General features: G+C 42.9%; 1 protein-coding gene across 4 annotated transcripts in view; it reads left to right on the top strand.

The window, feature by feature from the left end:
• Positions 1-2,818: 2,818 nt before the first annotated feature.
• Positions 2,819-22,948, top strand: part of USF3 (upstream transcription factor family member 3) — a 36,637-nt gene continuing 16,507 nt past the window's right edge. For 2 of the 4 annotated variants that reach the window (XR_008747737.1, XR_008747738.1), the window contains exons 1-4: positions 2,831-2,938; positions 19,151-19,215; positions 20,283-20,311; positions 22,639-22,721. Coding sequence is in view for 2 of the 4 variants with exons in the window: in XM_055807749.1 (XP_055663724.1) it covers positions 2,891-2,938; positions 19,151-19,215; positions 20,283-20,311; positions 22,639-22,721 (225 nt within the window). In the remaining 2 variants the exon portion in view is untranslated. Of the gene's footprint in view, positions 2,939-18,153; positions 18,290-19,150; positions 19,216-20,282; positions 20,312-22,638; positions 22,722-22,948 lie in introns of all 4 variants that reach the window. The other 2 variants (XM_055807750.1, XM_055807749.1) reach the window with 2 other exon arrangements.

Genomic DNA, 22,948 nt, shown 5'->3' with positions numbered 1-22,948 from the left:
CAGCATTAGAAGGTTCACCTGTCATTCTTCATTCTTACTACCTTGACTAAACTCCAGCAAATTTTCACCTCACTCTACTTTTTTTAAAATAGCCTTGAAAAGTATAGATGCCAGCACAGATCTCTTAACTCCACTGGTGACCTCTCACTAGCGTGAAAACTGATCTTTTATTCTATGCCCTGTGATCTCTGTGTTATAATCAGTCTTCTATCCCTGTGAGGATACTATCCTCTGATCCTGTAGTAGCTTAGATTACTTAAGAGCTTTTGGACAGGGATCTATTACGTGAAGTCCTTTTGAATATATACCAAACCAATCTGTTAGCTGAGTCTTTTCTGGCTGTTATTACTTTTCTTCCCACAGGAGTTCTCCAAATCTATTCAGCCCCTTAGACCAGATGCTTTGTACGGGACACATGACTGTTGCCTTATGTCCTTTTCTCTTGCCCCTAAAGAGGCATCAGTTAGACCAGATGATGGAAGGGTTACTCTATCCTTCTCATTTTATCCTGCCGCCTTTCCTCCTCCGCAGTGCTTCAGTACTGTAAAAGCATTCAGTTTGCCTACCGTTTTGCCTCAAGGCATTGTGGCCACCAGCTCAAGCTCTCCAGACTTGTCAGCTTTCTTTTACTCACTTGCGTGTATATGGCCCATAGTCCAGGAAACTCCTGCACCTGGGGAAAGATGCACTGACCTGCCTTCTGCTTGCCTTTCTATCAGCTGCAGTATCACATCATATCACATGACTTAGGCCATTACTGTTCACTAAATTACTGAAGCCAAACCTGCACTACAGCCAGGTATTACGCCTTCATTCAAAAAAACGCACTCAAGTTGTTCTTGGTTAAGACTATCCAAAACAAACCTGCAGAAACTCTTCCTTTTCACCTGTGACACTAATAGGATATCATCTACTCTAAAGCTTTTCTAAATATTTATGCAAAAGCTGTTCGGTTTGGTCTTTGGGGTTTCTTAAGCATTTTGCCATCTAATTGCCAGTTTGTGCCTTACCAGAAACAGGCTACCGATGTTCAACAATTTCCTGTTACATATGATTTCACCAGTGGAGTTTTGCCTGCTGCTGGATTTTTGCTATTGTATTTCAAATATCTAATGTTGTACTGGTAATCTGAAGATGTATGAGCTCAAACGCTCCAGAGCACAACAGGGTGGCAGAAGGTAAACTTGGTTTGGCTGCATTAGATAGGGGGTGCCTTTTTAGGGAAAACCTCACTGAAAAAGCACGCTACATTTTAAAAGGGGCTGGGGTGTGTGTGTGTGTGTCATCAGTCAGTTCATATTGGAATAAACTGATGGAGCACAGGTATCTGAGATTTCATTTCTCTTCCGGTTTGGTTGTGTCATGTCAGAACTGAAAAAGTGCATTTACATTTATGCTTTACACTGCCAAGTTGCTATTTACAGTAGCTTTAGAATTTCTCTGCAGAAAAAGCCTTAAATTTCTTCACAGCTGGCAAACGGGTCTTCCACTTCATGGCAGCTGTGAAGTTCTTTTGCAAGCAGCAACTATTCAAAATGAATGAATTTATTTTTGCATCTAATTGCTGCTCTGACTCATTTCAGCAGCAGAAAAGTTCTTAGACACTGCTTCAAAAACACGTCCCTGCTCTGTGTTACATCATATTTTTAGGAAGGGATATGGATACAAGATATTTTGTGGGGAAAAAAAAGCATCTATGTTTTCTGTATTACCTAAACACGGCGGCTCTGCCTTTAGATTGTCTCAGAAAAAGCTTTTGCCACTCGGCTGTCACCTACAGGTGAGCAGGGATAGGACGTACTTGTAAAGTACAGTTTCTCCTTGTAAGATACAGTTGAAGAGAGTTCCAGGATGTTCTGCAACACTTATTTTCTGGAAGGGAAGGATTGAGGCTGGAAATGGGAAGCTACCTCATGGGTAGTAACTGGAGGCGCGAGCAGCGGTGCAGGCTGCGGTAGCAGGGACTCGGTAATGACCGAGCAGCCCTGATGGGGCAGGTGCAGCCCCCCGAGCTCTGATTTCATTCCCGAGGAGGATGCTCAGGGGCTGCCTCCCTGGGGCTGCACTGCCGGGCCTGTGCTGAACCGACTGCGCCTGTCGGAACCAGCACGGGCACCAGGGCTGCGGGAGCTGGGAGCCCCCCGACACCGGGCCGCGGGCTGGGACACCCGCACCGAGAGTCGGTCGTGCCGCTATTCTGACAGAAAAAACCCTTACATCTGGGAGAAAAAAGCATAAAAATAAACTAAAATCACACGCACGGTTGTTTGGGGTTTTTTTTACCTGCCGGCCCGGGGGGCCCCGTGTGCTCTCCCGTCCCGGACGTTTGTGAAACCGCCAGGGGCTGTGCCCGCCTTAGGCCCTGCCGGCGGGGTAGGAATGGGCGGAGGCAGGGCCTGGCGGCGGCGGGGAAACGCTACCGGCTTGCGGGGGCGCGGGGCGCACCGGTTCTACCGGAGAGGCGGCTGCTACCGCCACAGCGGCACTGCCGCTTCCCCTTTAAGAATTCCTGCCCGCCTAGCGCCCCTTCGTCCTCTCCTTCCCGCTCTTCTCATTGGCCGGCTGAGCTGCCTGTCTCCAGCAGTTCCTGTTTCGGCCACCTTAACTTGTCGCCGGTTCGCAACGCCAGTCTCACCCTCTCCGGCCTTTGATTGGGCCGCCCCGCCAATGTTTGTGGTGGCGATTGGCCCGTGCCTCGGCTCCGCCCCTCCCACTTACTGCGAGGCGTTGCCTTCCCCATCCCGCCTTTCTTGATTGGCCTCGAGGGCTCAACCCGTGCGCTCGGATTGGCTGCTGTGGGCCGCGCGTGCGAGCAGCAGGGTGGGGTGCGCGGGAGGGGATCGGAGTGGAGGCAGCGGCAGAGCGCTGACACGGGGTGTCCGCTCGGAGGATGGTCCCCGCGGTGGGGCTGCCACTCCTCAGCCCGCCCAGCCCGCCTGTGAGTGCCGGCCGCCGCCGCGGGGTGGGCCCGCTGCCTGTGCTCGGGGAGGGGGGAGCGGGGGGAGAAGGGGCGGGCCGGGGAGCGGCCGTGGGGCCGGGGCTGAGGGGGCCGCGGGCCGCCCCTCCCTCACGGTGACCGTTGCCGTGAGGAGACGGTTGGCAAAGGGCGCCCCCCGCCGCACGCGCGGGGCTTCGGCCTGGTCGCTGTGGAGACGGCGGGGCCGTGGGCCTCCCCCGGCGCCCGGCACACACCCAGCCCCCGGGAGCCGCCTGGGGCCTCCTCGCCCGCCGGGCTGGGTCGGGGGTCGCTCCCCGCCCTTCTCGCCCTGGGCCGCCGGTGGCGGGACCATTGCGGGGGCGGCGGCGCCCCTTTGTCTGGACGGTGTGCCCAGGTGCGCCCGGCCCGGCCCGGCCCGCGGGGGCCCGGGGCCCGGCTCGGGCAGTGGCCGGGCCCGGGCGGTGCAGCCCCTGGCGGGGACGCGGCTGGCAGAGTGCGGGCGGCCCTTTGTGGTGCGGCTGCTGCTGCCCCCCGGGCACCGCCGTGGCTGTGGCGGTGCTGGCGGCCGGGCTTCAGCTCCGGAGAAGTTTTGTCGCCTCGGTTGTGCGGGTCGGCCGCCTCCCGGCCCCGCGTGCGTGAGGACTCGGGGTGCTGGTTGGTGTAATCGGGGAAAGCGACGAGGAAGGTGCCAGGCGTTTGAGAGTGGCGTGGTTCTACCTTTTTGAAATCTGGGTGATTTGACACAATTGACTATATGTCATTCTTCAGAAGGTATGGCTTTGGAGAGAGCCGAACACGAGCGCTGCTTGTCAACTGGAACATCTTTTTCAGTGTGGTCAAGGGTACAGAATGTGCAGTGCATCACCTCGGTGTGCCCTTGTGTGACATCTCAACCTGGAAGCTAGTCAGCTTTAGAGTACAGTGTAGAAGTCCAGGTTTTTTCTTTAGAATTTGGTCCATGGAAACTAACTTCTCCTTTGGCATGTGTTTTCAGCTTGGCCTCATAAGGAAAATCTTGTGAATGCACTCCCTCCCATCTATTCCTTCTCCACCTAGCAATTTTAACACTCTGGCCAATTTCAATCAAATTTGCCAGCCACAAAGGCCTTAAAGAAATTGAAGTCTTTAGTTTCATGGGAATCAACATCTGACAAATGCAGAAGATCAGAATTATTGCTCACAGTAAGGGCAGGGTGCCTGGAGTCCAGCTCCTTGTGACAGCATGGGTGGACTGAGTGTCAGCATACACATGGCTGAATACAGCTATAGCGCAGGATGCCCTTTGTCCAGAGAAGTTTGTGGGGAAAACATGGAATTAAGGCAAAGAAGAAGGGACTAGTGATGTGTTGAGTCACTGGCTACAAGTACATAGGAAATCACACATCTCTATTTTTGCTTTTCACATCATTGCTTGGCCTCCTATTAAATTCCACCCAGGTATATGATTATTAAATAATTTTAGGAAAGATAACATAATGATTGCAGAGTTAAGCATTCATAGGTCAGATAATGTAATAGCTTGGTTTGGAAGCATGCTTTTAGCTTTGCTTTTTCACATACAATGCATTGGGACAATCTTTGTGTGATTATGTTACGTAGTGCTTCAACAAAGTGCAGAGTATTGTTATTCATTAATTGAATGCAGTAATCTGACAAATAGGAAGGCAGAAACTTTCTGTGGAGAAGCGGTTATTATTATTTTACATTTTGATTTTCAATTAGTGCCGTAATAATAATTCATAGGTACATTTTGGGGTGAAATAATTTGGCAACTGAAAATACATTTGTCACTGAATGGGAGGTAAGCTTAGAAAGCGATCATATTGTGAGCACGATTTTAAGATGCATGTATTCAAAATAACATATCGGGTATGTGAAACAGTATAAGAACATTGCAAACTCAGAAGTATTTGGGTATTGCTTATTCCCTTAGAGGCTTGCTTATTCCCTTAGGTTATGGATACATGGGAAGGTTTAAACAGAGTAGATGAAAAATGGTGGTGGATCCTGGAGGAGTCTGACAGCTGCAAAGAGATAATTAGGATGTAAGTGCTTGATAGTGGCTTTGCTGCTTGGATTCTGGGATTTCCAAGTAGTGTTCCCAGGAGCTGACCAGGGACAGACTGAAGTGACTGTCACTCAGGTGGTGCTGTGATGTGTGCCTGGCACGTGCCTGCTGCGTGCATCGCAGACTATGTTTGTAGCTGAAGTTTAGTCATAGTCTGAGAGTCCCAAGACATCCTATGAACAGGAAGTGAACATTCAGTGAATGTGTTCTGCTGGCCAAGCTACCTCAGCTGCTTTTCACCTTGTCTCTTCTTGAGTGAACGTAGAGGATGCTGCTGACTTTTTTAAAGGGTGGAATTAAAGAATTGTGGTGGTGGTGGTCGTTCCCCTGCCTCTTGTATACTGAAATCATAAGAACACCTCCAGCTTCCAGATATTGAAGTATAACAAATTAGGCAACAAAGAGACTTGGAATAGTGAATTCCAAATATTAAAGCATGCTTTTAATTTGCAAAGTGCGTTAGCCTAAGGTGTGTGACATTGTAACCAAACGTATCCAGTTTGGATGTGTATTAATACAATGCATGGCTTAAAGCTGTGTGCTGTACAGGGTAGAAGAAGGAAATATATAAGGAAGTCAAGGGCTGGGACATGCTGGATTTGGCAACCATTCTGGTTTTTGATGTTTGTACAGTAGTGTGTGGTTTTGAAATAAATGTTCAGATCCAACATTGTCTTAAAAATAACTTTGTAAATGACACATGACTGGAGGGAGGTATAAGCAATGTAGCATTTGATAGGAAGGCATTCTAAATTAATCATAGTTGTTTGCATTGTAAGAAATATCATGAAGTCTGTCACTTTGAAGGACAGTGACTAAATAGCACAGCGTTTCAGCTGAGAGTTTTCAATTAAATAACAATATTGGACATTGTCCCTGAGTATTAAAATGCCAGTGGAGATGTGTGCCTGGCTGTGTGTACAAACCAGGTGTTAAAATGAAAATGGCTATGTAAATCATGTGCATGTATAGCATCTGACAGCTTTAATGTTCCTAATCATTTCATAATGAGTCTGGGTATAATCCTCAGGTTTCTGAACAAGCGTTATACTTGTCTCCAGCCTGACGGACTGCTCACCTGTAGTATTGCTGGTCACTTTATAACTTAGTTCCTGTGCTAGCATTCTTCATCTTAGGCATGTTTGTGACTTGAATACTTTATTCAAGTTAAGTCCCTCAGGAACACTGTTTCCTGTTCTGAAGGGTATCAGTCATGACGTGAGTTGTGCGTGTGTGTGTGTTCTTGAAGGTGGAGTGAAAAAATGTCAAATGGAATGGTCGAGCAGTAGGGTTTCCTTTTTTCCAGAATGCAATCAAACATGTAAAGGTCACAACTTGATGAAGAAATGCTGTGCAATGTCCAGTTTATATAATGCTAACCAAACTTGCTGGTTAAAATAGAATTCGAGCTTTTATGTGTGCATCATGTGTCCAAAGTGTACTTTGGTTTGACCTTACAAGTGTAGCCCTGTTGTCATGCTCTGAGTAAGCATGAAAGTGATTCTGCTTTGTGCACAGGGTTGACAAACTGTGTGTAAACCAAGTTTGTTTCCTGTATGAAAGGCTACAGCACTAGTCTTCTAAGGTGAATGAGTTACTTTTGAAACCATGGCATCTGATAGCAATCTCTTACATGTGTGCCATTGTGATTCAGATAAGAAGAAAGTAGCAGACTGTTAAAAATGTTTCATGCTTCCTGTTAACAAGTGCCTTTCTAACCCAGTTACCTGAACTTCTGTCAGGTTAATTGACCAAGATGAAGACCGTGAAATGAGATCAATGCCATCTAAAAGTACATCTCAATCATGTCAGTACTCTGATACCAAAGTGAGGTCTTTGTGGTCCATCTCTGGTGAGGCTGGAATGATCAGAGTGTGGATCTATTAACTTTTAGGTCTAAGAGCACGTTTCTCAAATCTTGTCATCTGAAAGTCATTGGTGTGATGGGTAGTGCCATGAGAAGATTATTGAAAACATTGTTCTTTAGGCTGCTGACACTATTAACAGCAGTGTAAAGGTGTTGTGGGAAGAGGACAGCTTAACTTTAAAAAGTTTAGTTTCTTCTTCAAGTATCTGAAGTTAAAAGTGAAAATAAGATTGTCCATTTCAAGTGTCTGCCAGCATCTATAGTCTTGGTGGTTGGCTTAAGAACACTTAATTCATGCCAGACTTCTACCTTTGAAGCTGGACTCTGCTTTGCTCCCGTGCATCAGTGAAGTTGTTAGCTAGAAATTGAACACAAATCTTGGATGGGCTGGAAATTGTCTTTTGCTACATACTACAGCTCTTCTTACTCAATTACTAGAATAATAAAATGGTGCTTGCCCAACACCAAGCAACTCCAAGTCAGCAACAAGAGAAGGAACACCATTTCATTTTTTCATTATTGGAGGATACGCTGTTTAAATATTAGGTATCTATAGTTGAAATGCTTGATTCTTGTACATAAGTCTCTCGCTTGTTGTAAATTCTGAGACTTCTTGTGTAATTGGAGAAGTTTAACTAGTGTTGGCATCATCTTGGGTCATAGTTCCGCAAACGTTAAGCCAGTGTTACCATTCAGAAAAGCAATCTTGTACCAACATAAGCAGTTTCAGTGTGCTTGTCTGGGAGTGGGGAGTGTCTCTGCAGTCCTTTTGCAGAGTAAATTCTAAGTTGAAATGGTGTTCTCATCTGGCTTCCTGTGAGTACTAGTGGTGTGGGGGAGAGGCTACATCTCAGCGTTATTTTGGAGTAGGTGGAACTGTAGGGAAGGGTAACTATCTTACAGATTTTCCTATTATTGTTATATTAACTAAGTAATTAACTAGGTAGCCAGTTAGCATATGTTGCAGTGTAACTCATGGACTCTATTAGCATTTGGATTTGACAGAATAATTAATACAAGCAAAAAATTGTATTTTGCAGTGCATCAGGTTTCAGCTGTTGGTTGCATTTCAGAACAATGTGTAGCTTCCATCTCAACATAAGGAGAGTTAGGCTGAAAACATGTTGAATGGCTGGGCCCAGAGGGTGGTGATCAGTGGCACAAAGTCTGGTAGGAGGCCAGTAACTAGTGGTGCACCCCAGGGGTCAGTTCTGGGTCCAGTCCTGTTGAACATCTTCATTAACAATCTGGATGATGGGGCAGAGTGGGCCCTCAGCACATTTGCTGATGATGCCAAAGCGGGAGGAGTGGCTGATACACCAGAGGGTCCAGAGGGACCTCAACAAGTTGGAGAAGTGGGCTGACAGGAACCTCATGCAGTTCAACAAGGGCAAGGGCAAAGTCCTGCACCTGGGGAGAAACAACTCAATGCACCAATATATGCTGAGGACCACCCAGCTGAAGAGCAGCTTTGCAGAAAAGGACCTGAGGTTCCTGGTGAACACCAAGTTGAACAAGAACCAGCAATGCCCTTGTGGCAAAGGTGGTGAATCATATCCTGGGTTGCATTAGGCAAAGCATTGCCAGCAAGGCAAGGAAGGTGATCCTTGCACTGTACTCAGCACTGGTGAGGCCACACCTGGAGTCCTGTGGCCAGTTCTGGGTTCCCCAGTACAAGAGGGACATGGACATGCTGTAGAGAGTCCAATGCAGGGCCACAAAGATGATTAAGGTACTGGAGCAGGGGTCCTCAAACTTTTTAAACAGGGGGCCAGCGCACGGATGAAGTGGCAGTAAGTCATCTGCGGCTGCTTGGTTTCCCCCCCAACCCCCGGTGGGGGGGGCGGGGGCGGGGTGTGTGTGTAAATACCAGGGGCCAAATTGAGGACCCTGGGGGGCTGTATCCCGCCCGCGGGCTGTAGTTTGAGGACCCCTGTACTGGAGCAGCTCTCATGTCAGGTGATGCTGAGGGAGCTGGAGGACATCAGGCTCAGGGGGATCTCATCGATGTGTATAAACACCTGAAGGGAGGGTGCAAAGAGGACGGAGCCAGGCTCTTTTCAGTGGTGCCCAGTGACAGGACCAGAGGCAATGGGCAGAAGCTGGAATGCAGGAGGCTGCAGCTGAACATCAAGAAACACTTTCCTACTGTGAGGGTGACCAGGCACTGGAGCAGGTTGCACAGGGTGGTTATGGAGTCTCCATCCTTGGAGATATTCAAAAGTCATCTGGATGTGGTCTTGGGCAGCTGGTTCTAGGTGGCTTGGCTTGTGGGCGGGGGGAGGTTGGACCAGATCACCTCCAGAGGCCTTTTCTAACTCCAACCATTCTGTGATTCTGTAATACCCTAACCTACTTCAGAACCTAAGAAACTCTCAGAAGAGGGCATAAAACTAAAAAAGTCAGTATTTCTAGTGCTATAGTTGTATCTTGCCTACATGGCCATTGGTCTGTCATCACTATCTTTAGTTACAACTGCAGCAGTTACCATTTGTATCCAAACTATGAAAAAACTGTGATAATTTCTATTTACATTTGCCTGTATTCAGTCAGCATGTGTGTGCTCTGCACTTGTGAGTTGCAATTTCCTTGTTCTGTGGTATTAGCTGAGGGCGGCAGCTCTGCCTTTGAGCCTGTAACGCTTAGACACCCTTTCTTCTGTCTTGCTCTTCATGGCTCAAGTTCAAAACTTCTGTTGGAGGCAGTTACCGGGTACTTAGCCGGTGTGTGTTCATTTAAATGCAAGTGGGGGAGAGCTGTGGGCTTCTTGGGTTTGTTTTTGTTTAAGGCTGTGACCAAAAGTGATGCTCTGCCTCAACAGCTGATGATTTGGATTATTAAATATTGCCTTTATCTGAAGCAGTGGTGTCTGTCGAGGTCATGTTTTGTATTTGTTGTGATTGGCAAGTTATAGAGAGTCTCACCTGTAAATTGTCTCAAAAGGCTTTACAGTCCATCTTACTTTGTCTGTGGGTTTTCTCTTTTATTCTGGGCAGGGATGGGAAGACCCTGTGGTTTTTAGCTCAGAAAAACTGACTGAGCTATCCCTTGCTAAGGAGCACAATGGAGATCTTTCACTTCCAGTTTCACTTTAAGGTATTCTTGATAAATCGGTCTCAGGTGGCAATGGGGAGGTGATTTCAGACAGTTACAGGAAAAGAAGATGGAGATAAGGCATTTTAATTTTATGGAATCATTTTCTAATGAAGTAAAACTTACAGGATCATGGTATCAGTCTGATCCCTTCCTTTATCCATTCCTTTCAGATCTCTTCAAGGTAGTAACTTGGAAATCTGGTTTTTGTTTCTGCTCCATTGTCTGTGCTAAATTTCTGCAGTAGTCTTATTTACTTTTTCTGGTGCTTTTAGTACTACTTATTTCCCCCTGGATAGCTCATATACAGTAATTCTCCTAAGATAAATAAGTAGATCCTAAAGTGGTAGAACTAATGAATTCAGCTTTCCTATGGATTTGCACCCAGTGGTTCCATTTTCTGGTGTCTAACATACATTGATCTTGCTTTTAGGCTTTCTCGTTGAAAAGTGTTAAGAAGGCATGCCTGCTTTCCCTGGTCACCTGGGCTCAGATATCTTTAATTTGGACCTCTGTGTTACATCTAGTTGAAATACTTTGCAGTTTTATCCCTTCCACTGTTATTCAAAACTGTCAAACACCCAGATCACAAGATGAGTCCTTTATTCCTGGAACTGAAGCAATTGCCCAGTAGACCCACTTTATGTAGAAAAAACTCTGAAGAGCAAAGGTGTGAAATAGCATTGAGGTTGTGAAGGAGAATAGGCCCTCTTCAGCTTGCTGAAAGCTTTTGTGAGGAGCCTGGAATGAAATGTACATTGCAAAGTTGTGTTTGGTTGGTTTTTTTATGTTGTTTTGATTTTGTTTTGGGGGCAGAGTGCAGGTGTTTTGTTTTTTAAAGCTCATTACAGCTGGTAATAGTGAAAGCACCACTTCTGGAATAATGTGCTGGCCTTTTCTGAAAGATGTGGCAATAATGCTGCCTGGACAGGTGATTTGGAAGCTCTTTCATACAGTTGCCAGTTTTCATGATTCTGAAAGTTGAAAGGGAAGTTTCATTAACTAGTAAAGTCAGCATACTTAGAAATTATGTGTCTTAACAGTGGATCTGGGGAGTAAGTTTGATCAGTTTATGCATTAAAACTGAAATACTGTTTTATGGTACCTTTTGCCTCTGCTGTTTTTGCCTTTAGCCCCATAAAGATTCATAGGGAAGTCATTTACTATGGAAGGTTGGCATTTGTAACCAAATCTCAGGATGGAGGTTGTCTGTGTGTTATAAAGGAGCTTTGTAGTGAGGACCCGCAGAATATTGCTTCCTGTCTCACGAACCCATGACAAGTTCCCAGTTTGTGTCAGATTTCTCAAACCCCAAGCCTATAATTTATTCAGGAACTTGACTGTAATGCTTTGTACTTCATGACTTTCATCTGAAAAGATGAATTTAAAAAATTGACACACAAACTCTCTGGATGCCCTGCACATTTCAGTTCTAGGATATTTTGCACTGCTTGTTAGTTAGGGTCTGTAGGAGAGAGCAGCAAGTCAGTTTAGCATGTGTCTGTGTGTCTGGCATAGCTACCAGAGCATCACTTTGTACCTCATGAAGACCTTAATGCAGTTTTATAAACAGACTATGTGAGGATCCTTTGTAGCTGCAGAACAAAACGGAAATCACATTAAAATAAAAAAAAATGAAGCAGAGAATAATATTCTGGCTATATCATTGTGGCCAAAATGACAAGTTTTTATGTTTTGATACTGAAGTGCTTATCAAGCCCTGTGACAAAGTACTGTTCTTTGAATAGAGATTTCATTTGGAGATAAGGTCACATCAGAAAGCAGAATTAGACTGGCTTTTGCTGAAACTGCAGCTTCTACATTTGTTCAGTCAGTCTTTGGTGTTTCAAATGCAGCTTTCATATGTGGATGGCTTCCTCAGTTATAAATAGTTATCTTGGTCCCAGTATTCAGAGACCATGATGACTTACATGTTACAGCTTTTTTCATGAAAAAGAAACTTTGTTCTTTAGGCAGCATGCTGGCAGTGCCAGCAAGGTTTGGCTTGCCACCAGACGCTCTTGCACAGGAGTGAGAGCACGCTCAGCCTCAGCCAGGGCACAGGCGATCTTTGTTGTCTAATACAGGTAACCCAACCCACACAGAGATGGTGACCTGGTAAGGAGGAAGTTCTCTGCAATCCGCTTTGTATCCACTTTCACCATCAGAACAGAGGTTTTGACTCTTGTCAAGCGTGGCATAATTAGATACCTACCTTCTATTTGAAAAGAATTTTCTGTCTTGATGTGTACTGTGGATTACTGAGCACCGAAAACCAGGGAAATGAGCCCTGTCTTGCAACTTAAGAGACATTCCTCATACTTTCTTGCTTCCTTTGTGAAATTGGCGTGTGGTAACTGAATCTTAATGAATACATGGGGAACATGGGGATCACGAGGATTTCCCTGGTCATTCCTTTCTGATTTCCTAAAGAAAAGAGTGACATTCTCCTTATTTTGATCTAAGGTAGCTGAGGACACGCTTTAAGCCGTTACAACGGCTCTAGTCTTTGTGATTCTAGCTTGTGCAGTGATTGTGTAATTACAGCTCTGTACCTCCCACATACCTGCTTCCCTGGAACAGTTCATCCAGACCACAGGAGATGGTTCATGTAGGCATCTTCCTTTACTAGCACAGAGCGCCACGCCACTCTGTGGTACCAGCATTGTCTGTGCAGTGTGCGAGGGTGGCAGCAGCTCACATCTGGATGCAAAATGTCCAGAAGTACCTCTCCTTAAGTAGTTTTCAGAACATCAGCAGCAAGTAAGAGACTTGGTTCAGCAGACACATCTGTCGCTCCCTCTGTGCCTCCTCTAAGGTTTCAAAATAAATGAGGCTGTACTAACCTAGGAAGACTTGAGGGGCAATAACAGTAGTGCAAGAAGAGTAAACATGAGAGGTGGATCTTTAGGTGATTAATAGGGAAGTTTTGTGGGTTTTTTTCTGAAGTTTCTTAAGCAGATTTGGTCATGATTTCTTAGAATGACCCTATGACTATGGTGTCCTGAAACTGCATGTTAGTAAATGGTCATGAGCAATTATGTCTTTCATGTTATGAAAATTGTTAAGTGACAAAAAAAATTAATGTAGATATCAGGGAGTATCACTTGACCAATAATTCTGCTTCTTCCCCCAGTGCTGTTATAAATAAAAAGAAAAAGGAAGTTTTCCTTCTAGTTCTCTTGCAAGTTCTTGTACCATAGCCTTACTGAAGTCATTATTAAGTCAGCAGAAGAAAAAATACCAATGTATTGCATTTAGGTAGTACAAACAAAAGAGGTAAAGAAAATAATTTAAAAGCAGTGAACTTTTTTTCTTTCTGTTTGCAGACACACAAAAAAAAGTGGCTTGTGTAACAAGTTTTAGGTTATTGGTGTTGGTTTTCTTAACTTTTGCGGAGTCTCTGGGAACAGTCTGGTTGCCCTAGGAAACTGTCAGCTGGTTTGCATTGGGATTGTGTGCATTCTGTGAAAAGTTGAGCTAGCTCTCTCCTGCCCTTTAAGCCCTTGTACATCTTCCTTTGCAGAAGGTGGTGCATGTTGTGCATGTCAGTCAGCGCATACGTGCTACCGAGCAGGTCACAGACCTGAGCCACATCCAGCCGCTTACCTGCAGTGTCAGCAATGACTTCGCTGCCTCCTCTGCTCAGTCTCAGGTTTTTGTAAACGTCTTGGAACTTACATCTTTGAGAGGTTTCATTTAGGTCAGTCAGGCCCAGCTGTTGTGAGTGGGTGGATGAAAGTCTCTTCCTTCATCTGTTACGGTGCACTAACAAGAAAACCAAACTGAAAAATATCAAAGGCATTTTGATATTTTGATATCAATCAAATTGATAAAGGAAAAAACAGTGCTTTTCAATTTCCTGTACAACAGTATTAACAGCTTATATTTATAGGCAAAAGTAGTTGATATACATAGGTAACAATCACAAAGGTAATCTTTGAGTTTCATTTCCTGCAATCATTTATTAGGTAAATGTAAAATTAGAATAGAATTGTGTCAAGGGGGGGGATACAGAAAGGGCAGTAAATTGTGGGTTTTTGTCTCAAGGGCACCTTGCTTGTGATTAAAAGCTTGGATTAAGTCCCTGCTAGTTGAAGCTAGCCCTGTTTTAAAACATGCATTGGAAAAGAGAACTCCAGCAGTCAGTTGAATGAAGAGGACACTGTCTTGCAGGAAGAAAAAAAAATCACGAGTAGTTATTATCTGTGCCTTGGAATTGATCTTAGCTGTAAATCATGGCTAACTACAGGAGGTGTACAAAACTGAGAGAGGATAGCAATGTAACATCATAAGCTTGCTGAAGTATTTTAAGAGGAAGAAAGACATGGACTGCTGGTAGTTTTACAGAATATATGTAACTGCATATTAAAAAGATTCATTCTGCCTCATACAGAAGAATGGAATAGCTTTAGTGATTTGAGGAAGATTGTTTTGTACAGCCAAAGATAACAGGTTGGAAGAGTTATTTTCTTTTTTAAAATTAATATTGGAAACACTTCCTAAATGAACAGTGGAAAATTAATTTGAGTAAAATAATGTAAACTTTTCTTAAAAAGCTAAATCTGCTGAGTGCATGCATTTTGAAGAAAAGATTTCATAAAATAACTTGCTGAATAATACCCACAAAGATGGGTGGTAGACGAGAAGACACTTTAAAACAATTTGGTTTTGAGTTTTCTATGCTACTTTTTCAGAACTATAGAGGAGATTAAATTAGGTTAAGCTTAAATCTCCAGAGCACAAAATATCTTCTGATTTCTGGGGATGACATTGCATTTAAATTAAAATTGGTATTTCATGTTGACATTGTAAGAGCTATAAACTGCATAAAGCTTGAGGGAACCTTGGTACTACATAAATATTGAATTGCTTCCCCTTCATCTGGCTAAAAAAATTTGGAATTTGTTACATTCTCTCTGCAGAAGACATTCAGCTGTGTCAAGTGAGCATATTTCACGAGTGAACTTAAAATACATTTGCCCCTGAGCTTATAAAGCAAATACATATCTTCTGCTTTAGAGAATCAGTGAAGGAATCTCTCTGTGGGGAAGTATTACTTGATATGGAAGAAATAAAGTGAAACCCATTGTCAAAGCTCTGGTGATACAACAGCTGCGAGGAAGCAATGGAGGCAGTATAAGCATTATTCATCAGTCTGTTGAACTCTGCACACCTAGGCAGTAGGGATTTTGGTTGTGTGTTGTTTTTTTTTTTTTTTATTCATGGACACCAAGTTTTCAGCAGCTCTTAAGAACACCACCTGCCTGGTGTTGCCAGCTGTAACTGTTTTGGGGTGTATCAAGTAAAATGCAAAGGCTTTTGTCCTTACAGAATAAGAATAGGGAAAGGGTAACTTCAGTTCCCCATTTTTTTATGGTACTGTTAACAGCAGAAACCTCAGAGCTGTGTACAAGTGCTGTTTAACAAACATAACCACTTCTTTTCAGTTAGAAAATCAGAACTTGAAATAAACTGGTTAATTAGATAATGTGTACAGTCTTGTTTTTTCTTATTGGTCCCACAAAACTGCTTTGAAACTTTTGGGGAAACATTGGCTGAACACTGAACTTTGATAAACTTGACAAAGTAATTCAACAGTAAAGTGAAGTTGGAATAATATTCATTGCATTCCTGTGTCCTGTCTGCTATGTGAAATGGGCTGTAGATTCCATTAGAACTGAAGCAAATAAAATACAAACTTAAGGTTGTTTATTTGCAAGGCTTATATGCTCAATGTGGTAGCATCTGGCTTGAAATGTGCAGGGAATGGCATTGCTTGGAAGAAGCATATTGACATAATTTTAAAAAAGGAAAGGCAAGGCAGGAAGAAAGAAATGAGGAATCTTTGACACGTAATAATGACTTTCCAGTTTCTCAGAATAAAAAATGATTAGGAGCTGTGTAAATTAATTTCAGCACAAACTTTCACTAAGGCCTTGCCCTCTATTGCTAAATACTATATACAATTTATTGCTGAATCATTTCAGGCATCTGCTCAGGAGGAATAAATAAGGCAATTGGAAACTTGCATACATCATGACTTTGGGAGGCAGGGATGCTGCTATTGGGAATAAGAATTTTGCTGAAGGGATACAGACCCTGGGCAGAAGCTTGAATACAGGAGTATGGAGAGCCTGTTGGGAGGGGGAAGTGGATGCTCTGACTCAGAGCAGGGCAAGATACAGTTGTGGGTGTGATCTGGACCGTGTGCAGGGAAGAGCAGGTGGAGTCAACAGCTGTGGCTGTTCTGGGACAGGGTGTTTGTGGGTCGGTGCTTTTTTACACCCTTTACCTCCACACAGTTGTGCTTTATTTGTAGCCTGGCATGGTAGCTGGCCATCTAAATTCACATTCATGCTTTCTATATTAAATACATGCAATACAGAAATAGTCCTTTGGTTCTGAAGTTGCATACATTTTCAGGATTGAAAAAATATAGTTGCTTGGTGAATACGTCAGTCTTTCAAAAATATTAAGTTCACCAAAGCTAAGACCTCTTTCATCCTTTTGCTTTGATTTCCATCATGCATGCCACAGTTTAGTAATGCCCAATAACAGATACATCAACTCTGTCTTAACAGATGGTGCAGAAAAGTCAAGAAACTGGGTACGTGACTGCCACACTTTGCAATCCAGCATCATCCTTCTTCTAAGCATGTTTGTGAGCTTTGCTGTACCAGAACTGTGTCCGCATAGTCTGTGCTTATCCTTGCCTCACTAAACACAGAGTACTGTATACGTTAAATTTAATAGTCCCTTTGTGCCCTTGAACAGCTATTTTACCTGATACACAAGGTGTTGGCTTGATGATGGATAGGCAAGGCTGTAGCATTACCGGCTAGCAGCCCTGCTTCTCGTGTCTTTGCTGGGAGCCTTAACAGATATAGGCTGTGCTGGGCTGCTTTGGTGGAACTGAAAAAAACCCATTGAAGCAAGGTGTGCTGGCCTCAGTTTCTTGATGTATATGTGAACAGCTCTGGTTGCCAACAGTGCAAAAGATGGCTGGGGTCTAATGAGGTTTACTTTTTTATTATTTTTTTTAATAGTCAGAATCATACATCTGCTAAACTCTCTCAGCTAACTCCTTCATTATCACCTGATAACAATGAATGCAGCTGGAATAAGTGAGTGTGTACTACTGACCATCACCAGCTATGCACAGGAGGGGTAAGCTATAGAGGTCATGGGTGGGCAACTGGCTTTCCTGCCTTCAGGGTTCTGAATTTGCACTAACTTGGAGGACCTGAGATACCAACTGGACTAGTCTTACTATGTATAAACAGAAATAAAATTGTTAGAAATAAGCTGAATGGATTTAAAAGGAGAAGACATCTGTTTTGAAGATGAAGTAACACAAGGTGATTTATAAGAGCGTGAACAAAAGTGCTGAAGTTGCATCATTGCTTTCTCCCACAGTGAAAGACTCTGCTAACTCTGTCAGGCTTTTTCATAATTTATGCAGAGCATGGTCAGTAAGAATGGAGAAAGCAAGGCCTGTGGAGAAACAGGAATAGAAAGTGATGTGCTGCTGCCTTTGATGGGCTAGGGAAGCCTGTGGTGGTTGTTCCATGTAGGCTGTATGTAACACCTGGTGGAGCGGCGTAGTGCTGTAACTCTTCTCAGAGACAATTGTGTCTAATTTTATGATGGTGTGAACACTGTTCTGTAGGTGAAGTTGTTGAATTAGGTTCCTGAAAACTTCAGGCACTTTGAGTTCCCCAAGCTGGATGTATCCATAGGATATTGCCCGTTTGCTTTATTTCATGGTTTGCCAACATTTTCTATGTCTTCACAGGAATAAATTACTTAAAGAAGGGGTAAAGTGGTAAACAGCATCAGCCCTAACATTTCTTCTCAGTTCATCTTCACTGAACAAGAGTGCTACACTCAGTTAACCTTTAGAGTATAAAGACTAGTGAACAGCATCCGAGTTCTGTTCTGGTACCATACAGATCATTTCTGTTAATTTTATACACACATACACACCGGTGTGTGCACAGAGCCCTTTCCGAAGTGTATGCTTCAGTGTTTTGGGAGCTCTAGAGATGGCTGGCTTTCTGGTTTGTAGGGGTATTTTTTGTTTGTTTGGTTTTGATGTCAGCATCAGTAGTGGTAGGCTCGGTTTGCATTAAGAACTGCTTGGTGTTGGAAGTTGTATTAAAAACCACCCCCACTTCCTTACAGTACAAACAAACAAACAAAAAAATACCCGAAAGATACGAAGCCTGTTAAAAGAAGCCGATGAGCTTTCCAAGAGGAGCCAGGGAGAGGTGAAGCCACGAGGAGTCTGAGGGCCCATGGGAAGAGTTGCAATAAACAGGTTAGTGGGTGAGAGAATGAGCAGAAGCATGAAACCAAATACAGAGCTCAGCCTTCCCAATGCATTTTTTCCTGTTGCCATTTACAGTATACTTCATGTTACTTGCTCTCTAAAATTCATTCCTTTGGTAGATACATGTTCGACCATCCCTGACTTAATCTCATCTTCTGTTTTATTTTTTTCATAATATTATTGTTTGTCCAAATACAGGCTACTGATGTGTACAAGCCGAGGACAGGTTAGGTGCAGTTTATTAGGCTGTTACGTATAACTTTATTTTGTAACTTATTTTTAACAGAATTCTATATATCTAAGAACATAGGGTGTCATCTTTGGCCATTTTAAAGCTGTACATTAATTCAATAGCAAGTAAGTTTTGTAATTTGCTACAATAATGGCACTCTAAATTTGTCTTTAACAATATGTCCTCATTGTAGCTTGTATTTTGCTTAGCATTTGTACTTTATTTAGAACTGGGAATTGAATGCATATTCAGTTAGGAAGGGCTGATGAGAGTTCAGCTGTACCTCCTCCCTTTCAAAAAACAGTCATGTACTCTAATTTTCCTTCTTGCTTTCTTAAAGTAGTGGGGATTATAATTGGTTTTATATTTAAAGTAATTGAGGAAATGGAAACCAGTTCATCATATACAGCAGGGGTTCACAAAGCACCCTGATAGGTAACATACTTAATTTTTAATTCTCACAAGACCAACTGCTCTACATCAAGGGGATGGACTTGTGTGTACATTGTAGTCTGGCCCTGTCCTTGTGGTCAAAAGCAAAATGATGTAACAAATGTCATGTGCTAAGAACTCGGAAGACTGCCGGAGTTGTTAATTCCTTCTACAATTTTCTTCAGGCTCTCTTCTCCGAAACCATGCCAGAGATGACAGAGAATGAGACACCTACTAAGAAGCAACATCGGTGAGTTTCTGGGAAAATGACTGTGTTGTACTTCTATGGTCTGTGGTCGTGTCGCAATTATGAAGTGTTTAGTTAAAGCTTCGGCAATAAGGGTATTGATGAGAAGTTCTGAGGGTTGACCAGGTTTGACCCAGAAGTTTGGGAACCTTTCTCTCTTCCCCTATCTATGCTGAATTATTTGTTGAAGACATGTCTGCCTGGGCCACCTGGACAACGGAGATTCTTTAGATTATTACACTGACTACTCCGATGTGTATAAAACTGTCACGACCTCAGTTAGAGTGCAGCCTGAAAGTATTTGGCTCACTGTGTGTGTACACTACATCTGATTTATGTATATAGAGTACATATTCAGGATCTGTTGGCTTCCAGCAAAGCAATTTGAGGCATTACACAATGATTCTGACCTGGTTGCCACCAGTCCAGAAATGCCAGGTGAACATCTGAAAAAAAAGACAACCCTCACATGCTCAAATTATACCCAGACAGAATTTTAAGGCAGTAAAGAATAACTGCAGAGGAATGGTAATTTTGGTTTCCCACACAAAGGAAGCCTGTTTGATACCAGAAGGTATGATGTTTGAAGGTAACATGGCTAGAAAAATCGATTTGCATGGTAGTGTTTTCTCCTGTTTCATTGATCCAGTGAACACAAAAGCAACATTTCAAACAAATACTTAACTACCTTGTTGCTCAGAAATGGAATTTATTTTTTTTTTTTAATATTTGGCCTTACTGAACACTGGGTAGCGTAATAGTTGTCGCTGAACAGAAACGTAAAAATCCGGCTTTGCCCTATAAATGTGTAACAATAATCAGATCAAGTATTACGCTGTGCCTTGTTATACTGAAATTAAGTCTGAACACAAATGAATTTTTGTTAGAAACTATTTAATACCAATATCTAAGACCAGTCTTTGTGAGTGTGACTTCTAGTGTGTTCTTGTTTACAGAGCAGAATATATTAGTTAGTATTTTTAGCTGTAATGGAAGTAATAAAAGAAATATTTGTATGCAGATGTTTTCCCTTCTATTTCACATCACTGTTCTCCCTTTATGTTTCACAGAAAGAAAAACCGGGAGACACACAATGCAGGTAGGAACATTATGCTTTGTTGTTTGGTCTGGAAATAAGCATAGGTGGTTTGGACTAGTAGAATATATTTTACATGGAGCAGGATCCCTGTAGGAGTTTACTACACTTAAAAAAACCCACTTTACCAAAGACATTTCTGTGTCCTTGCATAAAATATCTGTGCAGAAGAGCTTCTTGATTCTGGTTTGCCGCTTTTCACAGCACAAGGTTGCAGCATGCCCCAGTATGAAAGCAGGACCATGCCCCTGGCTTTCCAGTGCTAGTAAACCAAGAAGGAAACAATTTCAGTTGTGTTCAGTTCTAAAGAAAAATAAACACACAGGCATTCACACACAAATAACACCTACCTCTCTTAAAAGAGAGAACATATATCTGACCTGGGAGCTTTAGAGTTTCCCTGGATTAGAAATATTCCTGTAGCCTGTCCCTGAGGCACCCACCTGCATGTTGGCATCCCAGAAATTCTGTGTGAATACTGGATGTATGTTGCAGGAGTCACATCCCTCTGGCAGAGACTAGTCAGTGTCTAGCTCCAATGGTATCTTCTACAAGCAGCAGCAGAAAGACCGAGTGGGGAAAAGTATGACGGATTTTGGCCTGGTTTATCCTAAGAAATTTATTCCGGTTCTTCTTTTATTAAACAGCACTTATGTGTGGTCTTCACAAACTCAACTGAAAAACTGCTGAGTAGTTTCCGTGGGAAGGCTGTGGAATATAGAGCTTCTCAGGCTGTGCACGGGTTGTGGCCGGGTTCTTAAGGATTAGGAAATACCAGGAAATAGTCTTATTGAGTTTACTTTGCCGACCTCATTCTAATTCTCAGTTCCTGTTTTACTTGCTGATAGCTTTCCAGAGTCTCCATCTACTGGGCTGAACTCTGCAAGACGTGGGGACCAGCTCCCTCCGTCCCTGTAGCTTGCTTAGTCATTAATGCCTGGACAAGCTTGGGTAGAGTGTGGAAAATATTATCAAAACAATGGAATAGCACTTCACAACCACTGTGATATCTGTATGTATTAGTAAGATATATAAAAATTAAGTCCCAATGATCATGTGTTTTAATGTTTATACAGCTGCTCTGATTTATATGGTAATGTTCTTGCAGAAGAGTCTTGGTCTTGCTGTATTTAGTGTATTTCTGCCTGTCCCTGTCAACGCCACCGGTCTGTCCTGAAATAAAAAAAATAATTTAGTAGTTTGAGAAACATAAATTGAAGTGACAGACTACTGAAATAAAACTGTTTAAATTAAATCAGTATATTCTTTATAAAGGAGTACAATAAAATAGTCACTAGTGTTTCTGTGTGCCACTAAAAGCTGCCCGGCTGCACAAACCACAAGGTTTGTTCAGCACAGTGAACGAGCCATACATTGGTTTGCACCTTGACAAAGCCGTGACAGAACTTTTTTTTCAGGCTTTTTGCGAAAGAGGCATCTAATAGTTTTAGTTTGCATAGAACACCAAAACATTTTCAGTGAGAGAAACAGCTACATGAGAGTGAACTGTATTTAAAAGAAGCTGGGCTATGGTGGGTGGAAAATAGAGATTAATACTGTCTGAAAAAACTGTGCCCAGAGGTGTTTGCACTGCTAGACTTGTAGTGTACACCCTTTGTGCCAATGTGTAGGCCTTGTGAAGAGTTACAGTCCTCTAGTGAGGCCTGTAAATGAAGCATTTTCTGACCTCCTCCAAAACGTGTAATTCACTGGCAATACTGTTCGTTCAATACTCCCTTCACTCCCAGTCTCAATTAGACCTTGAGGAACAGTTACACCTTAGAACATAAAAAGAGTAACTGGTAGTCCATATACCTAGAGCTTCAGCTATATTCATTGTTGGCTGCTCCATCAATATAGATTTAAAATGAAGATTGAAAACTGGTAAAATCTAAACTATTTCTATTTTGGTGCTAAACTAGACATTACTATTTGAGAGAGAGAGATTTCCTTCCCAAATCTGAAATGGATTCTTTCTGTAATCTTGGTTCATTTGCTTTCTGTATGCCTTGTGAAAAAGTGTGTCGTAAAACTCAGCTATGAAGCATTATCAAAACCTGAATTTTGAGTTGCAGTAACTCCTCTTTTCCACAGAGGGGTCTAGAGCATCCCCACCTTTTAAAGATACTGCTGCTTACATTACAGCTCTCAATTCCACCGAGTTCAGTAACAGGTTTACTGTAGAGGAATTTTTTTCTTCTCTCAAGTTACTAAGGGTTCCAATATGTCACAAAATAATGTATTTATGAGCCCTTACGTTGGTCCTAGTTGTGCTGCCATTGTGCTGACTTGCCCAACCACATGACGCAGCACATATTGTTTTTGCTTAGTGGAGAGACATCGAAAGAAGAAGATTAATGCTGGGATAAACAGAATTGGAGAACTCATTCCCTGCTCTCCAGCGCTTAAGCAGGTGAGTGTCTGTTCAGAGTGCATACAAGTTTCTTGTAAAATGCTTGTGTGTTTCTGTCTGTAGAAGTATAAATGCTTATTTCACTATTTGTCTGAGACTGTCTGAATTTATACACTCTGAAATCTTACTAGTCATTAGTATTTTAAAAAGTAATTGTGATAGAACTCGTTCTTGGAAGTGCAGGGCCACACGCATGTATTTACACAGATTTTTGAGCTTTTTATCCG

The sequence above is a fragment of the Falco peregrinus genome, chromosome 6, assembly GCF_023634155.1.
Source record: "Falco peregrinus isolate bFalPer1 chromosome 6, bFalPer1.pri, whole genome shotgun sequence".
NCBI classification, from domain to species: domain Eukaryota; kingdom Metazoa; phylum Chordata; class Aves; order Falconiformes; family Falconidae; genus Falco; species Falco peregrinus.
This window is presented reverse-complemented; position numbering and strand designations above follow the sequence as displayed.